The sequence below is a fragment of the Alternaria ventricosa genome (genome assembly GCF_023758065.1).
Source record: "Alternaria ventricosa strain BMP 2768 chromosome Unknown scaffold_1, whole genome shotgun sequence".
Lineage (NCBI taxonomy): Eukaryota > Fungi > Ascomycota > Dothideomycetes > Pleosporales > Pleosporaceae > Alternaria > Alternaria ventricosa.
The window spans coordinates 2,070,409-2,084,888 of NW_026055681.1; the positions used below are offsets into that span (position 1 = coordinate 2,070,409).

General features: G+C 52.8%; 5 protein-coding genes across 5 annotated transcripts; 1 reads left to right on the forward strand and 4 right to left on the reverse strand.

Annotated features, from left to right (window-relative positions):
- Positions 1-579: 579 nt before the first annotated feature.
- J4E93_000716 (uncharacterized protein) lies at positions 580-1,430 on the reverse strand (the record flags this gene model as incomplete). Its single annotated transcript, XM_049338675.1, has 2 exons — positions 580-1,154; positions 1,214-1,430. 2 exons carry the CDS (start codon positions 1,428-1,430, stop codon positions 580-582), a joined length of 792 nt encoding a protein of 263 aa, XP_049204560.1.
- Positions 1,431-2,950: 1,520 nt separating this feature from the next.
- Positions 2,951-4,360, reverse strand: J4E93_000717 (uncharacterized protein; the record flags this gene model as incomplete). The annotated part of the gene is made up of 1 exon (XM_049338676.1): positions 2,951-4,360. One exon carries the CDS (start codon positions 4,358-4,360, stop codon positions 2,951-2,953), a length of 1,410 nt encoding a protein of 469 aa, XP_049204561.1.
- Positions 4,361-5,337: 977 nt separating this feature from the next.
- On the forward strand, positions 5,338-6,123 carry J4E93_000718 (uncharacterized protein; the record flags this gene model as incomplete). Its single annotated transcript, XM_049338677.1, has 1 exon — positions 5,338-6,123. One exon carries the CDS (start codon positions 5,338-5,340, stop codon positions 6,121-6,123), a length of 786 nt encoding a protein of 261 aa, XP_049204562.1.
- A 3,794-nt stretch (positions 6,124-9,917) lies between these two features.
- J4E93_000719 (uncharacterized protein) lies at positions 9,918-11,563 on the reverse strand (the record flags this gene model as incomplete). Its single annotated transcript, XM_049338678.1, has 3 exons — positions 9,918-10,857; positions 10,904-11,352; positions 11,399-11,563. 3 exons carry the CDS (start codon positions 11,561-11,563, stop codon positions 9,918-9,920), a joined length of 1,554 nt encoding a protein of 517 aa, XP_049204563.1.
- Positions 11,564-12,032: 469 nt separating this feature from the next.
- Positions 12,033-12,787, reverse strand: J4E93_000720 (uncharacterized protein; the record flags this gene model as incomplete). Its single annotated transcript, XM_049338679.1, has 2 exons — positions 12,033-12,473; positions 12,524-12,787. 2 exons carry the CDS (start codon positions 12,785-12,787, stop codon positions 12,033-12,035), a joined length of 705 nt encoding a protein of 234 aa, XP_049204564.1.
- Positions 12,788-14,480: the final 1,693 nt, after the last annotated feature.

The window sequence follows — 14,480 nt, forward strand, 5'->3', positions numbered from 1 at the left end:
GCCAATGGATCACATCTCGGCTGCCTGATGATCTCACAATCTCACCTCGGCAACCATGATTTTCACCTGGGCAGTACAATTCTTAAGACTCAACACGAAATGCCGGTTCATTCATAGCTATGCAGAGAGAGGCCCAGATACTCCAATCTATAATGCCAACAAACTGTGCTGAACCCTCGATATGGAGAAAGGCCTATCCCGGTGATATCCTTACCTAGGTAGTTTCGTTCTCCGGCTGAACGACAGCCTTGCGGCACGGTAAGCACAGCCTGAACTAATAAGTAAGTGGGTGTGACCCATCGATGTCGCACATGTACGCACTTTGACAAGGTAACACTAGCAGGGCATTCCGATATCGTGCTGCTTAGTATGGGCCCGTAACTCCCGCGTACTTGACACAGTGGCGATGCACGGTGAGCGGCATCGACAAAGTCGCAGACGACATTTTGTATGAAGGTGTACATCTCGTGCTCGATGAGCAATCTTCGAGTCAACATTGTTCGTCAAGCTGCCACACGATAGTGTAGTAGAATTGAGTGTCTGTCCTTGTACTATTAGGCCTCCGTTCACTTCCAGTCGCTACAATGCCATAATAGAGTTACTTGCCGCTGCCACGGTGCCTCCATCACCAGAGCTCGTCCCCACGAACACCACCAGAACAGCAGCATACGTCGCTGTTGAGACAAGCGCTTCGATGTTGGAAGTTCTGACTCCAAATGATAGTGCGAGGGCGAACAGGAATACCGATAAAGATACCGTAATGAGGCTTTTCCTTTGCGATGTATTGAAAGCCATGACCAGCATTGGGACGACGAGGAAGAGTCCTCCTGTAATTGCTATCACGAAGCGTGCGAGGTGATCGACAAATGGCGACACATCCTTGGGCCCCTTGCCGTCGGTGTACGCTGCCTGCCGGTCAGATCGCTTGTTCTTAGTGTAGGTCAAGTAGTTGGGCAGTTTGCCCATCAAAAAGCTCCGGAAAGGGTCAATCGTGGCTGCGGTCTCGTCGAAGTAGGCATAGTGAGACCAGAACACGTCGCCATCCCCAAACCTAGCCTGGAAATATGCTTGCAGCATAAGTCTTCTCTGATGCATGTCTTCCCTCTCCACACTCTTTCGACTTCGAATGAACTGGTAGTCTCGAATCGCGGTGACTAGTATTTTGTCAGCTGCGTGACACTGGTAGCTCGCTACTGTTCTTCATAGCTCGCACCGTAGTCTTTAAGGCTGTCCTTGAGATTTCCGAGGTCATCGACTGAGGCACTTTGTGTTCTATCGAACTTCAGCCTGAGCTCAAATAGTTGCATCTGCTGTGCGACGATGTTGGTCCGCTGAAGCTTTTCAAATCGTAGGAAATGGAACTCTTCTTCCTCTCCAAGTGACCGCGTAATGTATCGCAACAAGTCGGTGTTGTTTTCTGAGGTCGCCATTTGCTGCGCATCAGGATTCAAGCTGACTCTGCTGCATCTTCCGGCGGCCACCTGGTTTTATGGCGCTGCAGCCAAGATCCTTGGAAATATTCCATTTCATGCATCTCAGCCGCACCTGGCAATCCCCGATTCTGCGAGACCCTCATTTATCAGTCGTCCCTCTCTCAATCTTATAAGTCCAACTGTTATCCACGAGTGCTATGGGTGCCTTTCCATCAACTTCGGCGCATTCACGCCAACATCTGCCCAAGCTTCCCCGTAGGGTGTCAGCGGACGTCTCGGCAGAAGTCTCAAGTCGCACGGAATCCAACCCCGCATTCACTACTGGCAAACAGATAGACCGTCTCCTTGAAGCCCACACCCGTATTGTTCGATCTGCGATGAAGCCCAAGCTCTTTCACAAACACAGCATGCAATATGAGAAAAGCTTGAAGAAATACAAAATTGCCTTGGGAAGATTGGAAACGTCACTATCGAGTTTTTTCGAGGCAAAATTGAAGTTGGATCGCGAGATAAGATTGAGAGACTGGAAAGGTCAGTGGGAGCGATCCATGAGAGAAGGCACGTGCCCAGAGCTGACGGGAAAGTAGAGCTTGACTCAGGTCTTGTTGTCATGCACGAGGAGATGAAGATAGCTTTTAGGAGGGCTGAGCAGGGGATGAAGTCTAGTAAGGAGAAGGCTAAGATTGACACTAGTACGACTGAAATGCGACGATTGAGCAGAGAGGTTGAAACACTCACCAAATCAAGAAAGAAGGGTACACATACACCCATACAGAGATACCCTGCGCCTAATAACGGGCACTTGGTCGGTCGGACGTCCTTCCGTAACGAATATGCCTCTTTTGATCCCGATTATTAGTAGTCTTCTCTAGGCACTAGGTATCGTGATCAAAGGATACTTCCTCCACCAAATACAGGTATACGACTGGTCTTTGTTCGGAATGCATTGCTTTTGCATGCTTCTAACGTTAATAAACATCTCTCGCGACCTGCATAACTATCATCAGGCTCAAGAGCGCTAGCGCTAGGCCTCGTATTTACAAGACTGAAATCGTTGCCAACACTGCAGCAAACATATTGGCTGATGATAACTTCGAAGAGATTCTCGAGCTCTTTCTCAGTACAGCAATCAACTAAAACGGCGACATTGCCGGTAACCCTGCACAGTCGTAGATTCTTCTAGTTCTTAGCTAGTAACCGCAATGCACCCTGAAACTCCGCCTATCGCGTAAGTGCTGTGCTGCGCCTCGAAAGTCGACAACAAACACTTGCAAAGATTTCTCTTTCCTTCCAAGTCCGCATTGTCCCCTGCAAGAACCATAGCATCGAGATCAGCGATTAGCTGCTTATAGATGTGCATTTCGGCGGCCGGTGGACCCTTCTCAGCTGAATTCTGGATATGGTGTGCGAGAATGGTGACGAGTGCTGCGACGAGATAGGGATATACCATCCTGCAAAGAGGTTAGTAGCTGTTGTAGCCGAAGCCAACGTCGACTTGGACGCTAGGGTAATGCTACTTACCAGTACAAAGCAACATTGCCCCGAGGTGCTACTGGTAGCAGGCTCAACAGCCTTCGCGCCTCCAGATATGCTTTGTGTTGCTTCATCTTCGACATTCTAATCAAGCCGTCCAGCTCGAATGGGTTGGTCTCCGAACTCATGTCTATCGCCATGAACGCATGTAGTCGATATACAGTTCCGAAGTAGTAAGCCTCCAGTGCAACACAATGGCAGATGTCTGCTGGATACAGTATCTGTTCCAGCTGAACAGCAGACAGATGAAAGATGTGATGCTGCTCGTGAAAGGCCTGCAAGCGTGCGAGCACGATAGCTGTAGCAGCGCTGAGGTCCAGCGGAGTTGTATTACATGTCTTGCGAGAGAGCACCTGATCAATGGCTTCGGTCTGGAGTAAGGCTATCCTTGTGAAGAGCCAGAAGATATGCGCTCGCCAGGTACCCTCGGTTGCAGTGAGCGCACCAAGCTCGTCTGCCACAAAGTCGGAGCAGTTGGCTACGTCTTGAAGCTGGTGTGTAGGTTGCGTATTGCTCAAGATGCTCAGACTGATGTCGTTGGTGAAGCAGATCCAGAAGACGCGACGCTGTTGTGCGCCGTCACTTAGCTCCTGCGCCGTTGGATTGCTTTTCTTGCCTTCGTTGGCTAGGCTTCGAATGACACGGAGGGCGGTGGAGACGAATTGGCCCGCTGTCTTCTTATGACCACACGAGCTGGCGACGATAAGTAGTGCAATTCCGACGAGGCATTGGACTTGTCCCAACGAAGGCGGCGCTGCGAGAAGGGTGTCGAGTGTGGAATAGGCGCGAGCAAGGTAGTACTGAGCCATTTCCATATTATGGCTGGCACCAGCTGCGCTCATGCCACGCATATGATGTGCCATACCAAAGACGATGTACGCACTCGTCCAAGCGATTGCCGAGTCATCAGGCAGCCCCGCATAGCATGTTCGGAGGTGGTCGGCGATGACATGTGGTTGGTATAGCGGATAGGCGGTGTTCAGGTCCGTCAAAAACTCCGCAAGCAGTGTGGTTCCGAGCTCTGGGGGCGGCAAATACCAGTCACTAGTTGGACTGGTTACCATTGGCGGTGGTGGTAAATTGACATCCTCGGTCGGCCCCGTCCCGAATTGTGCAGCTTGCAGGAAGGCAGCATCCTCTTGGAAGTTGGCGGGGGAATAAATGCCATCCAACGGAACCTGGAACGACGGATCAAATGTGGTAGAGCCATGACTAGAATCGCCGGTAGACAGTGCGCCCAGGTCGTCTGCAAATAGACCATCATTATCTGGTAGGAAGCTCTCTATGTCAAAAGGATCGAAGTCTGGAAGTTGGGGATGAGGGCCAGCCTCCACCTCATGACGCAAAGAGTCCACCCATGCTGAGATTGGTGGTGAATGTTCTGACGTTTGCATGACCGGTTGTTGGCGCACGTGTGGTTGTGCCACGTTCCGCTCGTGTAGCAGCGACTCTAGCCTCTTGATTCGATCTTCATACTCAGCTATGCGGTTGCTGAATCCTCGTCAATGAGATTCTCGTCTGTGAAGTGCAGCCAAATCATACCCTCTTTGTGGTTTCGACCTTTGTTTGCGCGTGTACGTAGTCATGCAAGTTTCTTTCAAATTGGTGCACGGCGAGCAGCCCTGAGGACCGGAGTTCCACACGCATCTTCGCTTCCGTTTACGACACAAATCGCAAGCCTAGAAAACGCGTTAGTCTGCTGGAAGACGCGTGTGAAGCGCTCGAGATGCGATGTTCGATGCTCCATGGCTGTGGGCGGATGTCGTGGCAGAGTCGCGTCTGAAGCGGATGCAAGGACCCGCAGCGGCCTAAGCCGGATAAATGCTAGCAAACCTACTTACTCGCACCGTGGACGCAGACCCGCGTTTCTCGACGCCACTACTCGACATCGTGAGTTGCCTGATGGAATAATGAGACCAAGGTATGCTGACATGCTGTTCGGTCTGATGTCTCTTGTCGCTAGCAGAATGGCCGATCCCCGCCGCCCAGTTCGCTGACAAATCGAAACTAGTCACCACTGCTATACAAAGGTTCACTTTCTTCGAAAGAATACTACCACAAGCCGGCAAAAGCTATCATTGAACATCGCGATCGATGATACGATACGTTCGTTGACTAAGGATTGATTGCGGTTTTAGCACTTCAACGATGAATGTGTTTGCACAAAGCTACAGGCCAAACGCGCCTTCCAAGTTTCACTAGCATGCGAGACCGAGACCGAGAACGACCCATTACATTGGTGCAACAACCAGCTTGCGCACATCGTCTTTCTCGTGCTTCTTCCCAGTATCATAACTTCACGTTCCAATCCTGAGTCTGGTGGTCTTCTACTCACAAAGGCAACTCTCTTCGTACGTCAACGAGAGTAAAAATGAAGGTCATTGGGGGCGCAGAGAACTTCTGGCTATACTCCGAGAAGGAAGGCTACGACATTACGCATCCTGCCACGCCCAGAAGCCCCAGAGTATACCCTCGCATGACACTACGTACACAGGACTCGCACGCCATCATTGACCCCACCAAGACTGCACTCGTGGTCATCGATATGCAAAACTACTTTCTGTCCCCAGCGTTTGGTCGGCCGTCGGACAGCCTGGGTTTGCAAGTTGTCGAGAGGCTCACCAAGCAAGCGATACCAGCTTGCAGGAAGGCCGGAATCCCAATCCTTTGGCTCGGCTGGGGTCTCACAGATGAAGACATCGAGACCATGCCCCCTGCGATTGTCCGTGGTTTCTCAATGGACACGAACTTCAAGGGCGATAGTGAGGTACCTGGGCTTGGGACGAACATCGGGCCCATAGCGCTAGATGACGGATCTACCGTCGAAGGCGGCGCCGTTCTCATGCGCGACCAATGGAATTCTAATCTCTACAGTACTTTGGACAGTTTGGCCCACCCTGATGATCTAAGAGTTTGGAAGAATCGACTGTCGGGGTTCTGGGGAGGGACCAATGTCGAGAGTGTGTTGAAGGCTCGTGGTATGAGGACATTGATATTTGCAGGCTGCAATACAGACCAATGCGTTGCTGCTAGTCTGACCGATGCGGTCTGGAGAAAATGGGACTGTCTCTTGTTGAGCGACGGAACTGCTACAACCAGCCCGAAATTTGCCCAGGAGATGGTTGAGTTCAACATGGGAGGATGGGATTCTTACTGAGCTGTAAGGATTTCGTTGACGCTGTGGACACACTGGAAAAAGGCCCGAGTGATGGGGCTTGAATGCTGCGATGTGCGAAGATGAAGTGCAATGGGTGCTAGGAGGATGACACAAAGGCCCTTTTACACTCATGTGTCGAAGCAGCAATGCTATCGGTCTATGTCTCACAAACCAAATTTACTACTTTATGTGGAAACTACTCTTGGTGTTTTCATCTGTCTCTTATTCATCAGAGACAGAAGAACTGATGACGTTCGAACGCACTTTGCTGCTCCACCAGCACTCAGGAATGCAGGCTGGTGACATGTACAACCCGAACATCTGACAATCTCAAATGAAGGCCGCGCAAAACCCTGGAAACAAATTCGCCATAGAGGTGGGACTGACATAGCGCAGGTGATTTGATAGCGATTCTTTTGATGTGCGGTAGTTTTCCCAACGTCGAGATGAGCTTGCTGATTTCCGTTTCGTACAATCCCCAAGTGAGTAGCTGAGGCCGTAATGACGATGACGGTGTGAATGCGCGTGGGCATATTACAGGTTGAAGGTCTATATCCTGAATCGCAACTGATACATCGGTGACATGCGAGAGGAGATGATCAGGCGTTGCGTCTACCCAGACATATAGCGAGAGTTGATCCGGGAAGTTGATAGGTCTCTGGTAGAGGAACTTGCGCGCCTCTCGCTCGATCTGACGACAGGTCTGAAGTATTTCTGGGCCTTGTTCGGGCGATGAGAGGATGCTACGGTAGATCTGCTCCCGCAGTTCCGCTGGTAAATTCAGCAACCGATTCCTTTCTGGGGGACGAGGTGCCGTGGATAGTCTTGTATCATTGGCACTGTTCACATGACGTGATGTTCGAGCCATTCTCGATCTCCCGGTATCCGTGTGCGATTCGCTGGTATCTGTGATTTGGTTCGAGTGCTATTGCTAGTACGAGGCAATCTCGAGCATCCGTAGAAAGGCCCCCAGATGAAGTGCCGCTTCACCAAGATCAAATGCGTGGTGGATTCGCCGACAGTTCGGTATGGGAGGGGTTGTACTGTGAGCTGTAAAGTGGTATGGAAGTGCTAGTGTAGCTTCGATACTCGAGAGTCTGACAAGACCGACGAAACAAGGTCTTGATCACTGGACGTAACCCAAAACTTATAGAATGCCGGCATGCAAGTAGCGAGCGTAGCGAGGCCTCGATTTGGCGTATCATCGAAGTCGTTGCATAGCCGATACCCCATTTTCACAATACAGAACATCGCGACGAGTGTCCAGATCAGCCCAAATCCGAACGTGAGTCTGTTCGAGTTCAGCAGTATCGGTAACGAACCGAACATATGGCGTTATGCTTCGACTGAATGCGGTAAACGTGCCGCTGATCGATGGCTTGCGACCGTTTCCAGAGTACGATACTAGCCCAATGTGGACGCTACATCACCACGTTGATTTTGTAGCGTTCGAGGCCTAAGGCAGGGTCATTCCCGGCATATACCAAGAGTGTGCCGTGCAGACATGCCATGGCTCAAGTCTTCACCCTACTTGAGCATCACCTTACGGAGTCTTTGCCGAATTCCACTCAGATGTAAGTTGAATGATTGGCCATGACCAACTGAAGTGATAGCCTTATCGGACATCGCTAGAGCCCTGCAGGGATCCAAGTCAAGGTCTTGACACGCTGAAGATTGATAGTTCAGTAAAGCTGCAGACACTTTGCGCAGATCGTACGATATGTGGTACCATGTCCTGCGCATCGGTATTGTCTTGCAAGGAAGCGCGGCCCTCACTCGCTTCGTGTTCATGGGGAGATTGAATACCTACTTACCATGGACGTCTGTCGCGCATGCAATGATGGAGTTGATCGACTATGGTTTCCAAGAGAGCTTTCCAATACAATGGTTGAGGGCCTGTTTAGAAAACACGTACCCGTGGTTTTGGTGACAGCAGAGATTCTGACGGAAGCGGACAAGACACATTTAAAGTTCTGTCGATTAGCCAATAGTTCGCAGTCCGTGGTCGGAAACTCTCAGCCTACGTGATATGAATGCTGGGCAGCTTCTTTTTCCTTTTGGGAGCCAGTCCGTTGGTGTTTCGATATGCCGGCAGATGATTCAAACACACGTGGCAGCCTTCGCGATCCGGGGTGCAGCAACGGCTGGTACAGCGATCTGCGGAAACGTGCGTCAGGTTGGCTCGGTCTGGACAAGACACTGTGACGGCGAGATGCGTATTGGTAGTTGATGTGTGATGAAGCTTCATTATTGATGGCGTTCCCATCATCCGATATGAGTGGTGCAGGAGACGTGCAGTCGACCTTGGGAAGGAGGCGCGACTAGCGGATGACGCTTGCGCAGAGATGGCCCCACTTCAGCCCTGAGGGCACCTGCTCGATATCACATCGCTCCATCCCGGCCGCCTGCAAGCCGACGCACCAGAACCTGATCGCATTGATGATTACTACGGCACATTGTGTTGATTTGCTCAAATCTAAGATATTATTCTACACGTCAAGTCCCTTATTCGCTGCGTTGAGTGGCCTCCTCTGCCCCCCTCGCAGCTGCCTATTGACGTGCGCTTTTCGGCCTAATCCCGCTCAAAAGGGAGGAACATCAGCCATATTCTCTATTAGGCTTTCTTGAAATGGACATGGATCTAAGTCTATGAGGACTCCAGTGCAGTTCAGAACGCCATCACGGTTCGCTTCTTCAAATCGACTGAACGCGGAAAGGGGTTTACTTATCTGGGCCACCAGATCCCCACCCCGAACAGCTCCCATGCCACAGCCACTACAGCAGCTCCATCGCAAGGTGCCACGTTCATAACAAAAGCAAAGGGAAAGCCTGCTGGCCTGCGGAAGATCGCGCAACGTGTAAACGTTCGATTTCAAAACATCGGCTAGAACCGCGTCGAAGCCTCTCCGTGATGCCCATCGCCAGACCACGCCCCACGCCTGTCACACCACCAAACGACATGCGCTTTCCAAATCGCGATGAATCCATCAAAATATAGATTACTCTAGAAAGTTCAGAGCCGTGCATGCCGCGAGCACCACCACGTGGAATCAGCCATCCCGCACAAGACCGCACGCGAGATATCCGCCTCACAGTCGTACGAGTGGCTTCGCCCAAGCAACACAACACCATCACATGCACCCCGACGCCTTCATTGCACTAGAACGCTAGCTGTGGTTGCCGAAACACAAGAACAGAAGTTCGTAACCAAGTCTATTCTGGCTCACATCGGCAGGCCACCGAAGCAGTCATGGCTTCCTCCACAAAGCAGTAAACTGGCTCCTGCATGTCGGGCGGTATTTCCATACCATAACATGTTTCTATGTACAATCTCGTCCTACGCGACCGAATGTCATCAGCAGATATCCATCGCCTTTTCTTTGACAGTCCAGCAAAAGCACTCCGGGCCGCAGAAGTCACACTCCCAGTCATCTCTTCCCCTGCATTCTCGCTTAGAGCCCTCAGTAGGCTTCTTTGTCGAGATTCTATCATACCATTGACACTGACGAACATGGTCTCGCGGTGTGCCAACCTTGGTAACGTGTGAAGAGAACCAAAGTAGCGAATGTGACATGAACCAAACTTTGACAGAAAAGCATCATCGAATTGACTGCGTGAGACATTTCACATCTACGAAACTGTGATGATGGAGTGGTGCATGACAAACCAATGGCAGTGTCACATATTCAAAGCCGTGACTATGACCTACCAAACGGCCTACCCTGGTCCGACGTCGCCGCGCCGAACCTCCATGAGCGCATGCAGACCCCACACTGCCATTCATACATCACGATCTACGCAAGTTTCCCATCCTTCACTTTGTACAACACAGACCCACTCCCCGGCTCACTAACCACGATCGCCCCCTTCAACTTCTCTTCGCTGATATCCGGAAACCTCTTCTTATAATACTTCTCCACCCACGCTTTCTTAACCGCCTCAACCTTATCTTTCGGCACAAGATGCACACTGCATCCACCCCAGCCCGCGCCCGTAAGCCTGCTGCCACAGCTCCCAGCCGCGCGTGCTAAATCGCACAATTCGTCCAGCTCAGGACAACTGCAGTCGTAGATTTCGCGGCAGGAATCTTGTGTAGTGTTCATGAGGTCGCCGAGGGACTGGAGGTATGCGCGGTCGTTTGATGGGGGAGATGCGAGGAGCGATCGGAATTTGATCACGCGGAGGGCTTCTGTGAAGACGTGCAAGGCGCGCTGGCGGAGCATGAATTTTTCGGCGCGCACGGGGAACTTGGACATGTAGCGTTCGTTCAATTCATCTTCTGAGATACCAAGTAGTCCGCTGATCTGTGCGCGCGTGTAGCCATCTTCTTGAGGGAGGTAGTCCTCGGTGTGTTGGATTAATTTTGTGAGTTGTGTTTCGAAGTCTGACACGGAGATCTTGGTGTTGTCGGAGACGTTCTCTTTGTCTTCGAAGTAGGTGTCGTGGAAGCCGCGGAGGCTGACGCCGAGGGGAGAGGAGTCTGTCGGGAGCTCTTTCTTTAGGCCGAATGCTTTGGCTAGAAAGACGGCTGCTAAAGTGCATTCTACGACGCGCAGGTTGTAGCATACGGGAGCTGTGACGTGCTTGTCCGCAGCGACGAAACTTTGAGCGGTAACGAAGACGAGTTCGGGGTCGGTCTTGGGGAACTCGATGTTTGTGTAGTTTAGACTGGGTTTGAACGATACGTATAGGGCCGAGCCGCGGAGGGAGAAGACGGAGGCTGCTTGGTCCATACTACGAGTTGTTAGCTGTGGTAATACACAAGGTAGGCAATACTCACCCTCCAGAGTTAACACCGACTGCGCGCTCAGATACAATTGCAAGCTCGCACAATTCGGTCTTGTCAATCTTCTCCTCACCGTTCGCAGCCAGCACAGCCAAAGAGCTTGTGCAGACGACAGACGCTGAACTCGAGAGACCGCCACCACTGGGTACTGTGCCATCGCATACAATATCCATGCCAACGGATGTGAATTTTCCCCGCTTCTTTTGTAGTAATTGTGATACACCCTTCAGTCCAGACTTGAAGTAGTTGGTCCACTCATGCTCGGTCGCGTCGATTGGGATCTCCCCCTCGGGAATGTCGAATTCGCGGGTGGGGAATTTCTCGGGGTTGAGGTTGGCTATCCGTACACGGGGCTTCTCTTCAGATGGTCGCACGGCCACAGCCATGATGAAGTCGGCGGTAATGGCCATGGGCAGAACCTCGTACAGGGAGTAGTCGATGTGCTACACATGTAAGTCTAAGGTAATAGACGCCTTGGAGTTAACTTACCTCGCCAATGATATTGACGCGTCCTGGACTCCTGGCGACGAAGTCTGGTTGCTTGCCATAAAGGTCCTTAAACTTGGCGAGTAGGCTCTCCCATCGCTTTGTCTCGACGGGGAGCGCGTCTTCGGGGTAAATGTCGCGTAGCGACGTCGCTGTTGGGACCTCCATTGCACAATCTGTGAGTTCACAATTGGAAGAAGAAAGAGAAGAAGAAACAGAGAAGAAGTTGACTGAGAAGGAAGCGCAGAATCTATTAAATCCCCAGATCGTCGCAAGATCTCAAGTAACTGCACGGCGGGGTCCAACTGACGACAAGTGGGGTCCTCAGACCTTGCCGTTTTGAGAAGCGCATCCGCATCACCAACGGCCCGTGAGCTGCATCGAGCTGCAGGTACGTCTCTGAGGTCTCGTGTCGCGGTTGCTCGGGGGGAAAGTGCCGTGGTAGAATAAGCTATGGATGCCCGGCGATGGTAAGATGAGTTGGACTCAGTGAGGCGACCGGGAAATTGCACGATAAATTGTGCTGACCTCAGCATTCGATGCCACCAGACTGCGAAGTATACGATCTAGGTGTAAATGTCGATTGGGTATTTCATGTATGCGTTCGAGGTGAGGCGAAGGCATGTGTGCAGTCCCATCAACCCAAGCCTCTACCTCGTCCCCGCGGGAGCCCTCGTCCGATGCCGCTGCCTGCTCGACCTCGTGAGTCGCTACGACTGACCCCGCGTCCTGTCTGTCCACCCACACCGACATAGTTCCCTGTGGACGATGTCGAGGCACCCCGTGGTCGAACACCCCTGCCTCTGCCTCGTGTGCCTGCCCTTGGAGCTGCTTCTGCCTTTCTGCGATCCTCCTCTATCTTCCTTGCTGCAGCTTCTCTCCGCGCCTGCTCTTCTGCCGCCCGACGTTGTGCAGCCTGCTGACGGTGTACTTCTTCCTCCTCGATATCAACCAAATCTTGCGACGCGCCCTGCCATTGCGGGTTCAAGATTAGACGCTGATTATGTTCTGTTTGGGAAAGTATGCGCGTCCATGTTTGCAGCAGGGTAGACGCGTTCTGGACGGTGCGTGATACAGTCTATTCATCGTCAGTCTAGAGACTGCGGCAGTTCTACTATTGTCCCTTACAGCCATGTTGTCCTTGGCCTTTTGCAGGCTTTCCACCACACCCTCGATGACCTTGTTGACGTTTCGTATGCTCTCCAACTCCCTGCGCAGTGCTGCCTCGCGCGCCTCTTCTGTCGTGTAATGCGACTCCTTTGACCGTGTCTTTGCTGCATCGTTGTCCGCATCTTTTGTCTGCTTCTTGGTCTTGCGTGCCGCAGGCGTGTCAAACAACGCGTCCGTGTCCGAGTCGGAGAGGTCAAGCGCGCCCAGGTTCGGCGGGTCCATGTTGTGTTAACGTGTTGTGTATTGCGTGGGACTGGTCTAAACGAATTGATACGACAGCATGTCCACTGACAGGCGTTGGCGTGTTTGACGTATCTGGTTTGGCGGGGCCAGCGGTTAGCAGGGGTTTGTTGATGTTCCGCGTTGCGCCAAGGAAGGAGCACCAGCCATCTGCACCTGCCGTCCCAACCTCGCGACTTCCTTCATTCCCCGTCGTGACATAGCCCATTGTCTCCACCCGGCTTTGTCCTTCACCTTCACCATCACCAGCCCTACCGCCATCTCCACTTGCGCGCATATCGATACTGCATCCATTGTCATCCCAACGTTGAGGCGCTGCGACATCGAGCTTGCTGTGGCATTGTTTTGATTTTGGATACCCACAATTCGCCCTGTATTGCTACAACAACACCACAACTGCCCTATCCCAAACAAACACCCGCATCATCCCACCCAACATGGAGCGCACGCCGTCCCCGCCCCGTCGCGTCCACACGCCGCCCGCGCCGCTGTATGGAGACAACTACGAGCCGTTTTCACCGCGCCGATCGCGCAGAGTGGCCGCCCAGCACGACGCTCACACTCACCAACAGGAGCGGTCAAGCCCACGGACCAGGCGCGACATCACGCCAACGGCCTCTTCTCACGCCAAGCGTTCTGCTGCCCGCGCAAACGCTTCCTTTGCACTCTCACCCCCATCGTCGCCTGCATCCCCACAACACCAACACCTCCGCTCTCCACGCTCGACCCGTCGCGCGCCCTTGGACCTCAACCCGCTCGACTCTGACTCCGACACTGCTGCACCAAGCTCGTCCCGGCGCACCTTGTTTGCGAACATGGCTCCTGTATGTTACCTGAGGTGACCGCCTGGGCCCGATGCGGTTGACAAACAACCGCGTCGAGTGCCGGACGGCCTCCACACCCACTACAACCCAACATGCTAACTTCTCCACAGGGCATGCTCCCCACTCCCGCAAAGACGCCGCGCAAGCGTCGCATCGAAGACGTCAGCTCGACCGCCCGCGTCTTGTTCCCTGCCAACCGACCTTCAACCATCGACGAAGCCATGCCGACCCCGCGCAAGGGCCGCAAGACCAAGAACCTCTACACTCTAGAGAGCTTCGCCCAGCAGATGGATGAGAACACCGAAAAGATCCCCATCTACACCGACTCCAAGGAGCGTGTACCCACCCCCGGTGCCCAGACTGAAGACAACCCATTCATCACCGTCAAGGGCAAGGGCAAGGCAAAGGCTGCTCCTCAAAAGTCAAAGAAAGTCGTCGATCGAAAGACAGCCAAGATGGAGGCGGCCGTCGACCGTGACGAAGGCATGGTGTACATCTTCCGGGGCCGCAAGGTCTTCCGCAAGTTCCACGACGACGCACCCTCCGGCGCCTCAGCGGCAGAGGAAGACGACGACCTCTCCGCTGATGACAAGCAAGTCCGCCGCCAGATTGGTCACGAGGCCCGCCGCCCGCTTACTCGTTCGTCAATCAAACCCCGTCTTCTGTTCCAGGCAGAGATCAAAGAGCGCAACCGCGCAAACGGTATTGAGACCGACGACGAGGAGGCGACCACCGACATCGATGCGTCCGTCGCGACCCCGAGCCGCAAGAAGGGCAAGAACGCCGTCCCAACACCATCGCTGCTCACATCGCCGCCACCTACGACCCGCAAGCTCAAGAAGGGTAAGTCT